Source organism: Cynocephalus volans, chromosome 6, assembly GCF_027409185.1.
Source record: "Cynocephalus volans isolate mCynVol1 chromosome 6, mCynVol1.pri, whole genome shotgun sequence".
Lineage (NCBI taxonomy): Eukaryota > Metazoa > Chordata > Mammalia > Dermoptera > Cynocephalidae > Cynocephalus > Cynocephalus volans.
Genome location: NC_084465.1, coordinates 137,411,615 through 137,431,292, shown reverse-complemented (window position 1 = coordinate 137,431,292; position 19,678 = coordinate 137,411,615). Strand labels below are relative to the sequence as shown.

The following is a 19,678-nucleotide window of genomic DNA, read 5'->3' as shown; positions in this document are numbered from 1 at the left end:
AGCAGGAAGATGGAACTGAGGTCCTTGCATAAGGACGATACCACTAAGGGTAGCCCCTCTGTGGGAGAGCTAGAAAACTACCCATAGAACGAAGAAATGATGTGGGTTCTGGGGACCACAAAAAATGTCGACTCTGTACCACAGATGGGTGCCAGTTCCAACTTTACACTACCCACACTGTAAGAGAATCCATGGCCCAAATATTAAAGTAATACTCAGCCTACAAAAGGGGAATCTCTTGGGCACTGAAAGAAGTAGAATGCAAAACCACACAAAAAATATTTCCACAAACTAGGTCATGTGAAACTACCTTTGCATCTGTTAATTTGAAGAAAGCTGTAGAGCTTTTCTGGGCTGGAGTTCCCAGAGCGCAAAAAGTAGGAGAGAAATTTTGATAATCACTAAGATCCTTCACATCTCTAACATTCTATAATTTTTTTTTTTCAGCTATCTGCTCTATTTTTCTTTATGGCTTATTTGTACAGTACAAAATTATATTTCATGAATTCTCAGACTTCTGGTGTTTGTTTTAAGATTTGTGACCACACCATAACATTCTTGGAAAGAAAGTGAGTTTCTAGTTCATTCAAGAGAAGTGAGAAAGGACAAAAGAGGAAGATGAGCAACTCAGAAGTCCGACAGGAAGATGACACCATAAACCCTACACTGTTGTTGTTTCTTTATGCTTTTAAAAATTATTTTACAGAAGCAATTGACTTCATCCTTAAAGAATTATAAGCCATGCAGGGAGGTGTTACTGTCGCACAGGTGAGGTGGGAGCACAACAGGCTTGCGTGACTTTATTCTGTTTGACTGAGTTACTGTCGGCACCAGATGGAGTCTAGATTTCCTGCCTCTCATTGCAGTGATCTATGGAGAAGAATCCCCAACAGAGGCTCATCAGAAATATTCCCAATGGGGAAGAAATAACTAAGGCTAGTTTGCTACCAGCAACTTGAGATTATCTACTGGAAATGTTCTCAACAACCATAGGCTCATAGACTACCAACACCTGGATGGCACCTTCTCCCATCACCTGCCTTCATCTCATTACCCTCTCCAGGCTCCCTTTGCAATCTCATTTTGTTCCCTCTTTTCTCTCTTCTAATTCCCATGACATTCTAAAAGGAGCTACTGACCATGTGTAAACCCATAGTAACTGTGGAGAATTCCGGAAGAAAACTTTAGGTAGAGCAGTGATACTAAACACTAGTAATAAACCACTGAATGTTTAGACAGTTGAAACATTTGGCTATGACAATAATAAACCACTTTCACATACAAATATAAGGCCAACTGTATCGCATAGTATTTGCTGATCTTAAATCATCATGTACATTCTATACTCACTTTCCAGCAGCCTGTTTGTACTTCCACTGTTCCTGGACCTTGGATTTGTGATTTCATCTTGCATATATAGTCAAGGGACCGCTCACATGCCCGATCTGCCCAGTACCCATCCTGCAGACAGCACAGATTTTTAAAAAAATGATTATCAGTTATTTGACTTTGATGCTGTGTTCTTGTAATTATGTCTCAGAGAAGAAAAACTAAGATTCAAGGTTATTAAAAGAAAATGGCACTACAGAAAGGACAGGGAAATTGACATTTTACCTGTAAACAGTAAACTTGACTCTGACTACAAAGACGTAAAAAGAGAGAGTAGCCCCAATATGATTTTATATCTCAGATGTCAAAGCCACTGTTTAGAGGAATCTAGAGAGAAACTAAAAACACTTTTAAGTCCCTAAATGATGGTCATCACAGGAGGTCTGTATGCAGCCCCATGGCCAACCTCTGCAGTCAGATCTGTCTTCAGGTAAACCAGGCTCATATAAACCATCCAGAAAAAACTCCCTCACCCAGCACACCAAATCTGGAAACAAACCTGAAACCACAGTCATCTTTCCAATAGAAATCTCTATTGATGAGTGTACTCCCGGATCTGCGTCTCAACTTTTCAGTTTGTTTCAGAGTCTACCCTCTCCCTGTTGCTTAGAGATTTCACATTGGAATGACCTCTCCTCTCCTTCCCTTAACTACTAACATCTGAAAAAAAATGTTTTCTGTATTGTTGCCTTTAATTCCTGATCTCTTACTTGGTCTCAACCCACTGGAATCTGGTACTCAACACTTCAGCCACAGTTACATTTATAAACTCAAATTTGGTCCTGCCACTCCCAAGATCATACATGATTCTTGAACCTCAGGACTCATGCTCCTGCCAGCCCTTCTACCTCTAGCTCCACACTTCCAGCCATACTGTCCTCTCAGCTCCTTGCAAGCCTGATGATCTCTGATTTCTTCTGCCTGCTCTTTGGATAGTTAACACCTACCCTTTTCTTAAGCTTTCAATAAATCATGCTAATCATGATTAAAAAAAAAATCACAATGACAAAAATAGTGGCTAAAATGTATTACCCAATAAATTTAGGCCAAGAATTGTGCACAATATATTCATTAACTCATTTAATCCTCATACCCACAAGTGAGCTGGGCACAATTATTACCCCCATTTTGCAAATGAGGGAACTTGTCAAGCAGCAAAACCCAGCTTCTTAACCACCATGTTCATCATCTATTAACAGAAGATAATTTGGTAATATTCTTCAATTGCTAAGGTCAACTTAAAACAGAGAAGCAATCATTTCACATGACACCTCCATGTAACCCCAAAACACCAACGTAGCTCTCCAAGTACAGATTTCATGCTGTGGAACCCAGAATAGATCTAACTAGGTCTACATCTACTTAGAGCGAACAGTTGAAGGTAGAACCAAACTTATGACTTGCTCAATGAAGCCATTTATATGTCATATATAAGGCACCATTTAGAACACAGCATAGGAACAATGTGAATATTAGTTGCTGGTTAATTTCATCCTTGAACCAAAAGTTTCTGTTCTTTGCCTGTGTGGTCCTCTTGAAAATTTGACTTTGCTAGACAGTTGAGAGAGACTCAAGAAACTGAATCAGAATTTTGGTTCAACTTTGATTTATGTCAATTTACCTAGAATAGAAACAATCTGAACAAACGGGTGTAACAAGTGGGACAGAAGGAAACATCCCCTGTGACTTTTAATTAATTAAAAGTAATTCAAGTCACCTCACCTTGCCTTTCATCACAACACAGTCCTCCTGCCTGTTGTTTTCATGGCTCGGTTCTCCACGAAGCCATTTGGTAAAGGTTACAGGGGTCCCGTCACTCCACTCAAAGTACATTTGAATCTTGATGTCATTTAAGCCAATCCACAACTCATCATCTGGCTCTAAACAGGAAGAAAAACTCAAAAGTAGTATATGAAAAAGCTGCTTTCCAAACCAAAGGAGGGTATCAGGAAAGAAAGGTGCTCGCTTCAGCAACAGGACTCTCCTCCTTTGATATTGCGACTATCATAAGACAGAGTCTTTCTGAGTGTTAATCTGACCTACACGCTGTAGACTTAAAGGTCAACTACATTTTCTGTTGTCAATTTCAGGTTGTGTAATCTATTCTTTACATGCGACTGCATTCTTCAGTTGCAGAGTTACAAATTATATCTCCTGGGGGTTGTGAAAACTAGATCGAGGTAGGTTTATTAATACCCTCTATCTGGTGAAGCTACTTTTTTTTTGTTAAAAACTAATTTACTATGCCAACTGCACTCATATTGTTGGAAATATAGCCTATTGATACAAATCTATTTGACTACTATTAAATCTTACAAATGCTTTAAGATAACAAAAAATTAAAATCACTTCTATTTTACTGACTCTTGTTATCAAATACATTCTAAGTGCTTCTGTTAAGGTTTAATCACTGTATTAAGAGTGAAAATGATCTGTACAGGGAGAGAAATATAAACTGAAAAGTTGGGCTGGCTCCTGACATTGGCACTTATTTATTAGTCTATAAATATAAATGAATCTGTGATCATTTTCACCATGAAATTGTCAGCAAAACAAATAATACCATTTTTTTTTCTTTTGGTGGCTGGCCAGTAAGGGGATCCAAACCCTTGACCTTGGTGTTAACAGCACCATGCTGTAATCAAATGAGCTAGCAGGCCAGCCCAGCAAAACTCAAATAAAAATTAGGCTAAGACCAAAACAACCAATATAGATTTAAAATGTGATCATTTTGTTTTGAAATACTATGGAGAATATTATTGATTTTAGAATTAGTTATTCTAAAATATTCTAAATATCATAATAAAAATGGAACACAGTCGAAGGGATTGAAGGTCCAAGATTTTATGGCTGAAAAACAAACATTTCTAAATTCAAAAAAATTAAAGAATACACAATTCAGTACCTATTTAACTTGCAAACTAGGAATTCCATCATGAATGCTTGATGTATGACCTTTTAATGGTAAAATAAAATTACTTGCCAAAAGATGGTGAAGATAATGTTATGAGAGAAAATGAGAAAAATACCACACTATAGAAAATTTCCCTAAGTGGTTTAGTTTCTTCCTCCTAAAAGCTGTCACTCAACTTTGCTTTTGGAGAAGTCCCTGACTGGCCTCGTGCCAGCTGCAGCAGATGTTTCCAGTGCCACGAAGCATAAATGACATTGCCAGGATGGTCCCCTTTTCCTTTCACTTGATTTGGAAGATCCTGATCTTTTGAGCAACAAATACAGGCTTCAAAGTGACCTCGCGTACCCCCAAGGATATCAGCCGAAGACCAAAGAAAAACTACAGTCTCAAGTCCCACAATTATAATAAAGTATTAAGAGTTTCCTCTCCATATTTTTCTAACCGTTCTCCCCTTATAGCTTTTGTAATTCCTAAGCACAATCTTGGTCGTACAAAAATATATAATATGTAAGTGTACAATCATTAGACTGATTTTTATAAATCAGTTAAGGAAGCTGTGTTAGTTGGTATAGTCATAACTTTACAGTTATAGTTAAGTTCATAGTTGGCATAGCACATCGCTGCACATAACATGGACAGATCCCAACGTCAGGTGGATACTTGAAATATATTTCCATGATACATATAAAATATATTATCTTAACTAGCTCAAAAAGGTTTTTCAAAGCTTTTCATTTAGAAGCAATAATTTTAATTCTATAACTCTTTTTTTACCTTTATCAATATTATTTGTTTTCAATACAAGTAAATAAATCCTTATCAATATTTTAATGGAAGGTTTTCTAATTCATTTGCTAATTCTCAAGCTGAATTGAAAAGCAACTTTTGTCATCCAACTTCCCCAAAGAATTATAGCAATAAAAATATAAAGTTCTCCTATTATTATATCATGTTATATAGGAAGTAGAGCAAAATTTGTGCTTTAGTCTGACAGCATCTTAAATAACCTGTTTTCTACTGATTCACTTGCAAACTTGACTAGCTAATATAGGTCTCATGATAAACATAAGGAACTGTTATTGAGATCTACCAGTTTTGATTACATTATTATATTTAGCGTGAATTTTCCAGTCTGGGTAAGCACAGAATCATCGAGAAATTGTTTATAGACTCCAGCAAGCTATTTGCATGGCCTGCTACACTCAGTGAAGGAAACAGAGGAGGACAGATTCCACAGGGAAAAGGTGCTAGAAGTAGTGTTTTGGGAACTTTTAAATCTTTCTCTGCTCCTGCTGTATTTTTTCTCAGCTACGAGTATTTGTCCATTGCGTTCGCCTGCCCCCCATCCCCATCAATTTCCAGGCACTGCCTGTTAGGAAGCCGTCTCAACCATCACCACCAGCTATTTCCTCTTGTTTTGCTGGGTGGAAATGAAGAACAGCTGCGTGCATTCAAGCAGCCTCATCAGGGGAAGATGAAAATGATAATCATTTAATCAGCAAGTGCTGCAGAGTACCCATTATCATCACGATGTTTCTCAACCCTCTCCTCTTCAGAACAAGCGTGCCCGACGCATTTTACCCTTTTTTTTTTTTTTTCTGGTTAGTACATTTTCTATGTATTTTAAAAATTATATACTTAAAATTAAGACATAAATTTCTTCAAAAGGTTTAGACCAACGCCTATCCACTTCAAAAAAGTGCCATTTCTTTCACTGTTCAACACCCTAACAGCATCAGTTAGACTAATAAAGAAAAGAAAATCCAAACTGTGAGATGGTTCATTTAGCGACCTTTCTTGTGAGATAAAACATAAGCCTTAAAAAAGAAAATACATGCACACACACAAATGATTCCAAAAAATTAAACATCGTTGACAAGTTTAAGGTAGACCGCTTATAGTCATGAATATATACGGAAAAATAATATTTAAAAACTAGTCATAAATTGATTATATATTAAAAGAAAAATAAATGGAATAATCTTTAAATGATAAAAACTCTTTAACCAACCCAATTATTGTACAACATATATATGTATCAAAACATCAGATTGTACCCCATAAGCATATATATTTACAATGTGTCAATAAAAATTTTTAAAAAGGAATTCCTTAAATGACCATACAATTTTCACATTGCAGGCATGTTTTAGCATCTGTTATTAAATTTATTACATTCTTATTAATTTACCTTTATTAAATTTAACATTTTTGATTAAATGTTCCAGAGATGGGAGAGGACTAAACTCAAGTGTATTACCAATGTAAGGCTTCTCACCATATCCTAGCTGGGAGATGATAAAGTCAAATTCTTCGATGCTGTGCATACTTGCTAGATCGCCACCTTCTTTCCTACAAGCAGTCAAAGCATCTCTCTGGATTTTCTTCTCCTCTCTGTGAATCTTATAACAGTGACCTGCATATGGCCACCAGTGACTAGGACAGTTAGTAGGCACATCACTTTCTAGAAAAAAAGAGGGTTTGGAAAACATGGAAAAGAGAAGATTTGTTTAAAATGGTAACCATATTTTCTATCATTTCATATATGAAACAGTTCATAGTTATTAGGCAAATAAAGGTAATATTTATTTTTCATTTGAGGGGTGTATATATTCACCAAAGATAGACTAGACATATTCCATTTTGTTTTCATTTTTTATTTTTTTATTTTGGCAGCTGACAGGTATGCTGTTATCGACACCGTGCTCTAACCAAATGAGCTAACCGGCCGGCCCATATTTTGTTTCTTTCTAAATCAAAAAAGTAAAGGAACTAATTTTTTTTATTTGAAAATAAAGTCAAACGGGAACTCCCTTTTTAAAAAATTGTACCCACAACAAGACCACACTAAGATACAATAGACTAACTTTGTCTACATCTTATCATCAGCAAACCTGTACCAAACATTTATTATACAGTTTCAATGCCAGAGGCCTGAAAGATTTGATACATAATACATGCCCTAAAAGATTTCAGTTTATCTTTATTCTATGGACGTGATCGAGCCAGTCGTTTTTCAGAGGAAAAGCAATACAAATAAGGCAGGCAGGAGAAAGATTAGCATGGAAGCAGGGAGTAGAACGGGTCAGTGACAGGGGACCACTAAGGAGCATCCAGAATCATAGCAGCTTGAGCCAGCCACCTGCACCTCTGAACTGACCCACTACCATCGGTTTGCTCCCCACAATGACATGTGATACTGTGGCTAGGGGAGGAATTTAGATTCAGACGTCTTTTGGGTAAAACCTGAATTTGCCACAGGTTGTGTGATCTTGGGCAAGTCATATTACATGAACCAAACTATCCATATATGTGTAAATTAATACTAATATTAATGTTAAACTACCTATTCTCACTGTGTTCTTCCAAATTAGAAAAGAGTAGAGATAATGTGCTTGTAAATTAAAAACACCACACAATTATTATTTAGTTAAGCCAGTAGTCAACAACCTCATAGTTGCTACTAAGAGTTAAGACCAAATTTCATAATCTTGATTATACATTGCAAAAATGTAATAGTAATGAGCTGGGGAAAGTGACATGAAAAATGTTTGAAAGCAAAGGCACATCCCTATATGTCCTTGAATCTGGTACAGGGCCTGGCACATGATAGGTATATTGAGTATGAAAATTGAAGTTATACTTGACATACAGTAGCTTGTTATGATTATCTTATGGATATTATTTCAAACAACAATTTGGCAACATACCTTGCTTAGAGAGGTACCATGTTACCAAATGAAAGTCAATTTATATATTTAAGCTTGCTATTAAATGTTCTCAAATGGCTACTTCAGTACATGTTCAATATATGGTACCTTTCTTTGTTATTCTTTTAATGAATTGGTCTCATTTTCTCTTAAAGGCAGAGACTGTCTGAAACACCTTTGTTTAAGCCCAGGATTCTATGCACAGCAGTCAATCAAGTCAATAGTCAGTCACGATGTCCAAACACTGTATTATTGTAATAGAAAATGCATATTTTTAAAAACGCTACTCCCTCTATACAATTTAGATTCTGTACACTTCCAGTGTTTACAAAAAAAAAAAAAAGTTAGTATAGCTCTGGAGCCCTCTGGTGGGTTATGTTAATTTCGCTACCTAGGAAACTGAAAATAATGTCAGCCAATGCTGAGAGCTTCAAAATATTTTCAAACATGAAAACAACCACCTCAAGTGAAATGAAGGGACAGCCACAAAAGATAACTTGTTTCTCCACAACAGCACTGTCCAATAGAAACATTTGTAAGCCACAAATGTAAGCCACATACATAATTTTAAATCTGATAGTAGCCATAGTAAATAAAAGTAAAAAGAAACAGGTAACCTTCACTTTCCTAATGCATTTTATTTAATGTTATATATCCAAACTATTACCATTTCGACATGTAATAAATAAAAAGTGAGATATTTTACATTTTTTATGCTAATTCTTACAATCCGGGGTGTATTTTACACTTGCAGCACATCGTGTTTCAAACTAGCCACATTTCATGCCCTCAGTGGCCCCAGGTGTTTAGAGGTTGCTGAGTCGGACACTACAGCTCTAGAGACCTGGGAACTGTGGATGGACAGGACAGTGTTGCAAGGACCAATGCAGTATGATTGAATTCTTGTCCCAGGCACTCACCAATCATGTATGCATAATTTGATCTCTCATATACTTTTCCAAGCTCTGGTTTATTTGAGTTTATATATAGAATAATTAATCCAGGAAGTATAGAAATGTTCAAACTCCAATATCAAGTAAAGGTTAGCAAGTCAAGCAAGGGATGTGAAGTAGAGAAATAAGAATACTGAGTGTTTCACAATCGGTATAAGATTTCGCAGGAAAAGAGGTGTTAATATTTCCACTTTACAGATGAGGAACCTGAAACCAGTGGGATAAGTAATAAGGCCAAGTTATAGAATTCTGCCTCCTACTCTGGAGAAACTATTAAACAACCATTCTCTCCCCAAAGTGGCAAATCCAACTCTTTGAAAAAGAATCGTATGAGCTTTTCCAAGAAGGAAGAATTATACCATTTCTCTTCTAGGTGGAATACAGGAGATAAAATACAAAAATGATTTTGGTTGCCCTCAGGCATGCCCACAGTCATTATGGAGAGCCTGTAAAGTTTAATCAAACCCAATACCTGTGACCTTCATCTATACCCATTAGAGATCTTGGCCAAATCTATGTCCATTAAAATCACAAACACACCTATTCTTTGAGCCAGCAACTCCACTTCTAGGAATATCATGTGCGTGAGACGGCATGCGTGTAAAGCTATTCACTCCAGGATTGCTTGTAATAATAAAATGTGGAGGTAAACTAAAAATCCATTAACAGCAGACCAGTCAAAAATATGGAATGATATCCAAAATTTTTATTGAGTAAAAATAGGGAATAATATCCAAAATAGTTATTAAGTAAAAAATTAGGGTAAAAACTATATTTGAAGTTTGCTGCCATTTGTATAAAACAGACAAAAATAATTATAAACACGTCTGCTTACATATTCATGAAATAATTAGATAAGGATACACAACCAGAAACGGTCATTCTCCAGGAGGGAAACTGGGTGTTAGATGTAGGAAGTAGGAGGAAAACATTATTACTTATCATTTTGTATCTTTTGAATTTCCATCCATGCCTATCATTTTTTAAAATAAATGAAATTGCTTTTACAAGTCAAGGGAATAAAAGTCAAGAATGCCGTACTGTATGGTTTTCTAAGCAGAAAAATAAATAAATAAAACCATTTAAAGCATTAGATGTCCCTCCACAAAGAGCTCATAGTGAAAAATGTAGTTAGTTTTTTGTCAATTTGAAGAAAGAATTCATTCTTGCCTAGTAGTTTAATTCTTCCATAAAATTAAAATAGAGAGCGTAATTCAATTTGTTTTCCTGGAGTCTAGCCTCTATATAAAATTTAGTTACTACTTTTTGGATGTTTTATTCCATTCACATTTAATAGCATTGGAGCCCAGATAGATCTGTGAGGATATCATAAAAACATTCCTTTCAGGAATGTACTTCCCAGCTTGGATTCCAGTTTTGTCATATAGGCAAGTTTTATATATCCTCTGAATATCTTTTTCCTCATCTGTAACATGTGAGTAATAATACAGACTTCATAAGGCTGCTTGGAAAATAAAATCCTATTTATGTCAAAGTCTATCCACAATGCCCCAACACCACAGCACACTCAGAAAATGTTAAGGACCATTTGTAGTAACCAACAAGAAAAAATTCTGTAGGAAAGTTACTAAGTTTACCTTATAAATTATCAACAAAACCTCTGAAGTCATTTTGTAGTTATAACTAGGCTGTAGTTTTGTTTATCTTTAAACTCTAATATTTTGTGCACTTCAGATTAAACAAATCACTTACCTGTGGGAATAACAAAAGAATTCAAGGTAGTATTGCCCTTTTTACAAATATAGCCTAGTTTCTGAACACATTCCAGATTTTCCCATTTGGCATTTTTTCCGGGATTTAAGGACACACAGCTTTTTCCAGGTTCAGCTGATGGACTTCCTTTGAGGAAAAGGAAAAATTAAAGTGGGACTGTTATAGGTATTCCAGGTAGATACCCCTCCCCGCAGCCTCACGTCTTCATCCTTGGGATTTAATGGATCCCCATTCTGCCTTGTGCTACACATTCACAAATAAATATTTACTGACTGCAGAGCAAAAGACATGATGGGTATCTATTTGTTTCATTGTTGATGGATCATTCCAATGCCTACAACGAGGATTAAACAAGTATACTTCTTTGAAATAGCTTTTTCCCCCCATTATCAACTAATAAAGCTAGACCTTAAAATTTGAATGATCACCATGCTGGGTTATATTTTGAATCATAGAGAAGTACCTAGTAAAACGAGTACATGATGGTCCAAACCAGCCATACTAAACATTGTTAATACCTGCCAACAAAAAACGAAGTCAAGCTAACTGTAAGGCTCAGGCTAGAGAATCTGTGGACATAGAAAGCTTCAATTACAGAGAGGAGACAAGAAAGAAAGACAAGGACGATGTGGTATCTATACACAGTGGAATACTACTCAGCCATAAAAAGGAATGAAATTCTGCCATTTGCAGCAATATGCATGAACTTGGAGAAAATTATGTTACGTGAAATAAGCCAGGCACAGAAAGAGAAATACCACATGTCCTCACTCATAAGTGGGAGCTAAAATAAATAAATAAATAAATTTTAAAAAGAAAGAAAGATACAACAATCAAAATAAGATGTTGAACTTTCAAAAGGAGAGAACAAAACTGAGGTTACCAGAGGTGGGAAAGAGGGAGCAGGGAGTGGGTTTGCAAGAAATTGGTAAAGGGTCACAAAGAATGATTACATTGTATAATGATGAATATACTAATTATCCTGATTTGATTGCTACATATTGTACACAGGTATGAATATTCAACTCTGTACCCCACAAATATGTATAATGAATCATGTTTCAATTAAAAAAAAAGAATGACAACAGAGGGGAGGAAGACACTGAATGGGAGCTGAAACATGACATGCTCTCAGAACCTCCAGGATTCTCTCTCAATATCATTAACTCAGCCCATTGAAGAATTCTTGTAGCAGCTAACCCCTCATACATTTCTTACTGAAAGCTGCTTACAGAACCAGATAGCACCAAATCTGCTAATACAATGGACACATGCATTGGTACCTATGTCTCTCATGCTTTTCACTACTCTAAAATATGATTTTAAAACCAGTGCTCCAAAAACTAGCTTCATCTCACAGCCGAAGACAGGGTGAATGAGCCACGTTCTGTTAATAGCTCTGCCCTGTGGCCTTTAATGTGTGTATAACCTGTGCCTGAACTTCACTTTCCCTTCCCGCAGGATGGAAATTATATCACCTGCTCCATAAAGTCTTTATCAGAAACTTTTAAGGTTATTTAAATACTACACAAATAAAAAAAAATTGTCAGTAATAAATATAAAGATGTTCTTAAAATTTGTGGATATTTTGACCAAAATAACAGGATAACCGAACTAACAGATAAGGTATCGGTACTAGAAAGAGACTTTCAAGAAACAATAGTACATTTTATAGCTATTGGTTATTACTTAATGTATTAATTAGTCAATCATATTATACATTTATTTGTCAAGATAACACAACTACCAACTTTAAGATATCAATTAACGGTCTTTAATGCTTACCAGTTATTACATATTTGAATCCACACTTGTACATCATTTTTGTAAAATACCCTCACTTCAAGTGTGAATGTATTTTAATAAATACATTATTTGGTAAGTACTCAGTTAAATGCTTGACAGAACAATGTGCACAATAACAATTTCTGATATTCCACCAGGTTCCTAATTTTAGTTTGAAGAAACTCATACTATTTCAGAAGGTCATTTAATCTTGCACCTGCTTCTCAGGAATTTGGTTTAATAAGGAAGAACATTTCTTTTCCTTTCCCATCAATGTTCCACGTTCATTCCTCACCTTCGCCAAACTTAACTTTCAAATTTTCCTACTGAACTCTTAGAATGCAAGTGATTAAATATTATAATCAACACCCCAAATTGAACAATAAATAAAATGACCTGCATAAGATTATACAACAATTTAGCAACAAAGAAAAGAATAAACTCTAGTCCCCTAACAAATGATAATTATTGTCTACCTATCTGATTGAACCCAACTGGTGTTCTCCAATTTAATTTGACCAAATGCACAGGCAGATGAATCAAATCTCCATGCATAAAAAAGGACATCTTATATTCTTTTGCACTAATATTTACTTCCCATATTCAAAGGAAAATAGAGCTGATTATCATTGCAAGACTCAGCAACGTCCCTGTAACCACCATGCATTGAAGCAATACAACGAAAGTGGAATTTCACAGTAAAATCTAATCAATTTAAATGCAAACACATCCTCTAAGAATTTCCTCTTCCTCTCATGTTTTAGGATCTATTTGGAATATTATCTTATCAAAGATTTTCCTTTTGTAATGCATTAAGTCAATAAAGAAAATAGAGAGTTTAATTTTCTAAGCCAAGTTGAAAAGTCATTCAGTGACTTTAGAATGGGAGGATGACCGTGTGAAAGAAAGACACCATATTGCACTGTCCGTAGCAGAACTAACAAATAAAGACGTGACCATATGTTAATCCTCTACTTTCCATACTCACAGCAGACATCACTAATCATTAATCGCTCTCTTTCCTAAGAAACCAAGCTTGGTACGGGGGTGGGGATAGGGGGTTGGAATCACCCTCACTAGAGAGCCTTAGCAGCTACTAACACAGGTTGTATTAGTGAGTAAGATGAAAATTTCTTAGTTTTGTTTTCTGTGAATAGTTGCTTTATATGTAAAACTTACATTTAGTAATGAGCTTCCTTTTATGTTCTTTTACTTGTATGATACCACAATATAGAAATAGTCAAAACATTTTCTGTCCTCCAAAAAAATTAGAAAGCTGTAGAAGTTTTGATCATCTCCTAACTGTTTTTCTCTAATCAAGCTACAAATTGTGAAGAAAAGTACCAATGAATTTTTATGTTAGTATGGAATATTATAATGTGACAGAGATAATATTTTTAATCCAACTCTAGTAGATTAAAAACAGGAGAAAATGGTGTTAATGTACACCTTAAGATCTTTATCACAGTGTCAGCAATATTACAAATATCTCACATCTCAAGATAATGAAAATTCTCCAACCCAGAATAATTTCAGTTCACTTAAATTCATAGTGTGTATGTATATAGATATATAGATGTATAAAATCTTTGATTATCATATGTAGCATTATATATTATTTTTAATAAATGTATATTTTATGTGTAAGTATTTTCAGCTGGAATGTTATAAAATTTATCATTGTTTAAGTTTTCCTTTTTTTTGGCAGCTGGTCAGTACAGGGATCAAACCGTGAAACTCAGTGTTATCAACATCATGATCTAACCAACTGAGCTATCCAGCCAGTCCAAAATTCAAAAAATTATGACAAAAGATTCAAAGGTCAGTCATACAAAAATTCGAAGGCACTTTGTCAGACTTTACAAATAGATGTTAGATAATCCTTTGAAGAATAATGACAAGGTTGCTGCAACATCAAATATGTAGTAACCATACTCTTGCTATATTTAGTAAATCATGGGGGGGTGCCTTTTTTTTTTAACTGAAGCATAATTGACTGTACACATCTGTAGGGTACAGCATGGAATATCAGTACCTGTGTGCAATATGTGATGCTCAAATCAGGATAATTAGTATATTCAACATTACGCAATGTAATCATTTTTTGTGGCCCTTTACCAACTTCTCATTAACTCCCCTCCGCCTCCACCTCCCGCTTTTCCACCTCTGGTGGCCTCAGTTCTGTTCTCTTCTTTGATGAATCATGTTTAAGTGCAGCTACAAAATTTGCTTTTGAGTATCATACCTAACAGATCAAGGATACTTTGAGAATTTATACTTTAAACAGAGACCTATATTAATTTGTGTGATAATCCCAGCAGACAAGTCCTTATCCCAGAAGATTGGTATAACCTTATGGTTTCAGCATATTCAAATCTAGCTGGTGGATTTCAAAGCAAGGTGACAAATGGACTATATTTGATAAATTCTTCCAGTTCTCTTTGGGATCTACATGTGAGATAATAAAGGTCTTCTTGGTATCCAGGTGAGTTAAATTTGGATTAATTCAACCACAGACAGGCTTAACCCTTACCTGGTAACCAGTTCAAATATCGGAATGGAACGCCACCACTCCACTGCCAGCCACTGTTGGAACTCAGACTGTTAAGTCCAATCCAGAGTCCTGAAGTCAAGGAACTGGTTAATCCTATATAACAAAAAGCAAAATTGGCATTCACAAAAGACAATGAAATTAAGTTCAGAATTAAGTGCCTGATTCAAAACATAACTGAGAGAAGTAATAATAAGCATCCCTAATGTCTCCCCTTAGATTCTCCTCACAATGTAAGACAAGTATAACTGTTACCTCCATTGACAGGTAAAGAAACTGAGACAGAGAGAACACAGATAAGCTAGAAAGATTCTTGTTAAGGTTCCAGCCCAGATTTAACTAGTCTTCAAAATTCATCATTTGACTATTCACTATACACACTTTCTCAAGGATAGTCTGACTGTGCTTCTGATTGGTATATGACTACATTTGCCTATCATCAAATGACATTTTTCTTCATTTTAGAGTGCAAGTAAGATTTATTTCATACAAAAGTCAAAGTTTGCTATGATAGAAATTTTTTAGTAAACATTTCAACCTCACTTCCATGAATTATTACCCCAATCTCACATTTCAGAACTTATTCTAAGACTTTTATTTTATGACATTTTTAAGTCATGGTTTTCTTCCTTATTTAAATGATGATTAAATTCTAAACACTAAATGTTTATGCTAACATGACAACACTTTATTTAGACAGTTAGTAAATCATAGTTACAATGTTTCAGACTCTGTACGGGGCTGGATGTGGAAGTGAAACGTGAACCTCAATCCCCCCATGTGGAACACTAACATGTTATTACCTATATCTTTTTAAAAACCCATAGATAAAATTTTCTGTTCCCCCTAAATTCTTTTAATTGATTAAAAACAATTAATCAAAAAGAAAACTATCCTTTCACTTTAATAAATTAGCAACCTCAAGTATGTGTACCTGCCGGTAAATATAAATGAACCAGGTTGTGTTTACTGTTAGCTATAGGACATGTTTCCCAGTCAAGCCTTTTCAGGGGTAAGAGTTACCGCTTATCAAGCACTCACTCTATTCAGAGCACTATATGTGCTCATTTAACCCTCACAAACTCTGAGTTAAGTATTGTTATCTCCATTTTACAGATGAGAAAACTGAGAGTTTATATGACATGGCAGAGCTGAAATTTGAACCCAAGTCCTTATGACACCAAAGCTGAGACTTTATAGTTCTGATGTAACCAGTAGAACCATCTCAAAGTCACTGAAATTTTTCCCAATTTTTTACTAGCTGATAGATACACACATTCATGTCATATATTGACTCAGCAACCAGCAGAGACACTTGCAAAGGGAGAAACACTGGAGGATATTGATTAAGTTGACATTGATCAGGTAAGTTGATGCTAAATAAACTGAACTGTACTCAATACAGGATGTATTTGCTGAAAAGTAAACACTATTGTGTGATTTCTTTAAGTGAAGTAATAAAACAGAAATGGGATAAAATTAAATATTGATGTGTAAAAATCAATGAAAATTAATTCAAACTCACTTATTTTTATCAAGTATTTTAGGAAAAAGTTTAAGAGCTAGCACAGCTCTTTCACTGAGGTACTTTATATACCTTGGGAGGTATCTAGTCCAATTACTTCATTTTACAAATGAGGCAACTAAGGACAGGTTAAGTAGCTTCTTGAGAATAAAACAGAGTATTAGTGGATCAGGATTGGAACCCAGCATTCAATTTGATTTTTCAAGTGGATTCAATCCCTGTTTAACTTGGATTTGCCTGTGAGGTATTATTATAATATATTTTCTGGATAATTTTAGATGTTTGAGCACATTTAAGTAAAGAACAATGAACTAGGAAGATATTTCTGATACATGTCATGGCTCCCAAACAGTAGCCCAATGCCAGAGCTCATTTACATCACAAATAGAAATATTTATTACAAAGCTTTGCCAAAGAAATGACATTATCAAAATGGGAAATCTTTGTTTAGTCTTAAATCTCCAGGATGAATATCATTAAGCATTACTGCATTCATTAAAAAATTAAAAACAGAAAAGTGATAAAAATTTATCCATGTTAAACCAATGCTATAGTTACTCACATCGTGAATTGTTTCCTTCTAATTTATTAATTATTTCCATATAGTTTTTAAATTGTTTCGAGTACTATATTATTACTTATGTCTCTCTAGGAGAAGTTAAAGAAACCAAATTGTTGCCCACCTCATTTACGCAAATAGGAAACTTATAAGGTGTCAAGAGGAGACACCTGTCTACCAGACTGTACCTTAGAAACATTCTGGGATCAGTATCACATTGATAGTATTCCTTACGTTAATAATTACTTTCTTAAATACTATTAGATATTGGATGGGGTTTTTTTTTTCCCACAAATTATTTAAATTGTACTAACTTAAATGATAATTATCTCTATACTTGAAGAGGGGTATACCAGAGGAAATGCACTTGAAACTAGCATTTCAAAAATATTAAATATAGATATTCCCAAAATTGATTACTCTGGGATTTTTAAAAACTTATCACTGAAGAAAATAAGTATTTAAGTTTTCAAAACCACAAATAATTCACTGATGAAAGAAGAATTGAAGCAGATTTTGTATGAGGTTGTTTAATTAAATGATCATGTTTGGCATGATAAGCAATGAAAATAGCTCTTTAAGGGAATTATCTATCCTTTGACATTTCTCATCGGCTCTAGGTGCTTCTAAGTTTGTCTTGAAAAATCACATTAACTAATACTTTTTAAAATAGGTCCTGACATATAGTATGTGCCCAATAAATGTAAGCTATTGCTATTATTACCATTATTATTATTATTAATAGCTTCATGGTGAATTAGAGTTGGCAAAAGGTGTGATGCAGAAACAAAATTCAAACCTTAGGTTAAATAAAGCAGATAAGAATCATCCACAAATTCTTTTCTCTAATATGCTTTTGTAATTTTATAAAGTAACAGACCAAAATTTTTAGTATTGCTGTGCGAAGCACTTCTTTCACATCCTAAATTTTCTAATTTTAAATCTTCCTGCATGTACAAGTGTTGCCTAAAATGGTTACACTCATATACCTACTTTTGAACTTAGTTATGATATAGAAGAGTATTTAATGTTCAATATTACGCTGGTATTTTTCTTTTCTTTTTTCATGTAGAGGCCCAATTTGTTTTCCAGGCAATACCAAAGGAAACTGGTAAAAACAATCAGTGTAACAAGCCCAGTTTCACTTCCTATATCTTATTTCAGTTCTGTAAATCCTAATCCTGCACATTGGGAGTTATAAATCTGATTCAGGAATTGAAGATTAAATAGCATCCCAACATTTTCCAGGGTAGAAATGAAGGGAAGGTGATAAAATAGCTGTGGGTGATTTGCCAATGGGCTTCCGGGCAGAAACATTTTGCCCAGCTGATAACAGGAAATCAGATTAACTATATGGAATATGTACACTGGGAACAAGATGTTGACATCTCAATTAAATGGTTCTTGTTAGGGCTTTGGGGACCCCCAGATTCCTGCTCATTTTGTGAGTGAGATGCGGGCAGGATGAAATGGGAGACAGAGCTGAGTTCCAGTTCAGCTTTTTTCTGAACATGAGGCATCAGGCAAGTTTCCTAACTTCTCCCTGTTAGTCTTCATCTCATCTGTAAAGAAATAAAGCTCAGTGTCTGGCATACAGCAGCTGTTTGATATATGACAGTGAATTTAATCTGAGTCACCAAACTGGCTTAAGCATTAAAAATATATATATATTTACTCCTCAGAATCCTTACGTAAAAGAAATTCAGTTGAAAAGTATAAATATTTGTGAGTTTTCTTTTATATTGCAATGGGATATTTCCCAAAATGGAGTAGATCACAATCACCCACTCACATCAGTATTTTCTAAATTCTTCCCTAATATATCCCAATAAATATTGAACACTGTAAATACCTTTCTTCCAATATATATATATATATATAGAGAGAGAGAGAGAGAGATAGATCGATAGATAGATAGACAGATAGATAGATAGATATCGTCTGTTTTACTTGTTTTAAATTCCCCATCAGACTTTTTGTTTCCTAATGCATGATATTTTTGACTTAAAGAAAGGCAGGAAGTACTACAGGTCTCATTAGAGATGTCCCTCTTATCCAGATTCCAGTTAAAATTTGCTGACTAAAATTCCTGTAAGAATCAAGTAAGTCTCGGAGGTGAACTCGGCCTCTGAATCTCTCGGGGCTTGTTTGCTGTGCTGATGGACACAACAGCAGCACTTGCGGGTTAGGGAAGCATTTTCTGCAGTGCTAGTCTGCCGCGGAGGCTGGGAACCAGAAAACGAGTCTGTAGCCAGGCTGAGCTGCTGTCCACTCCTAGTACCCCTTTCTTCTATGTAGCTGGTGAAGAGAATAAAAAGCAACTTGTGCTCTGTCTCTTGGCTTCAAGAAAGCCAGAAAACAAGTAAAAAATGGAAAAAGTCAAGGCAACACAACCCACAAACAGGATTTGCAAAAACACACACTGAACTGAAACCATTTCATAATCATCCTGACTTGATCATCATGTATTGTACACAGGTGTTGATAATCAATTCCGTACCCCCACTGATATGTACAACCAATTATTTCAGTTGAAGAAAAAACAACCTGAAACTATT

General features: G+C 35.1%; 1 protein-coding gene across 1 annotated transcript in view; it reads right to left on the bottom strand.

The window, feature by feature from the left end:
• Positions 1 to 19,678, bottom strand: part of MRC1 (mannose receptor C-type 1) — an 84,239-nt gene that overhangs the window by 45,079 nt on the left and 19,482 nt on the right. The window contains exons 5-9 of the mRNA XM_063100283.1: positions 15,019 to 15,132; positions 10,680 to 10,826; positions 6,582 to 6,767; positions 3,112 to 3,269; positions 1,351 to 1,461 (exon numbers count right to left, since the gene is read on the bottom strand). Coding sequence (XP_062956353.1) covers positions 1,351 to 1,461; positions 3,112 to 3,269; positions 6,582 to 6,767; positions 10,680 to 10,826; positions 15,019 to 15,132 — 716 coding nt within the window. The remainder of the gene's footprint in view (positions 1 to 1,350; positions 1,462 to 3,111; positions 3,270 to 6,581; positions 6,768 to 10,679; positions 10,827 to 15,018; positions 15,133 to 19,678) is intronic.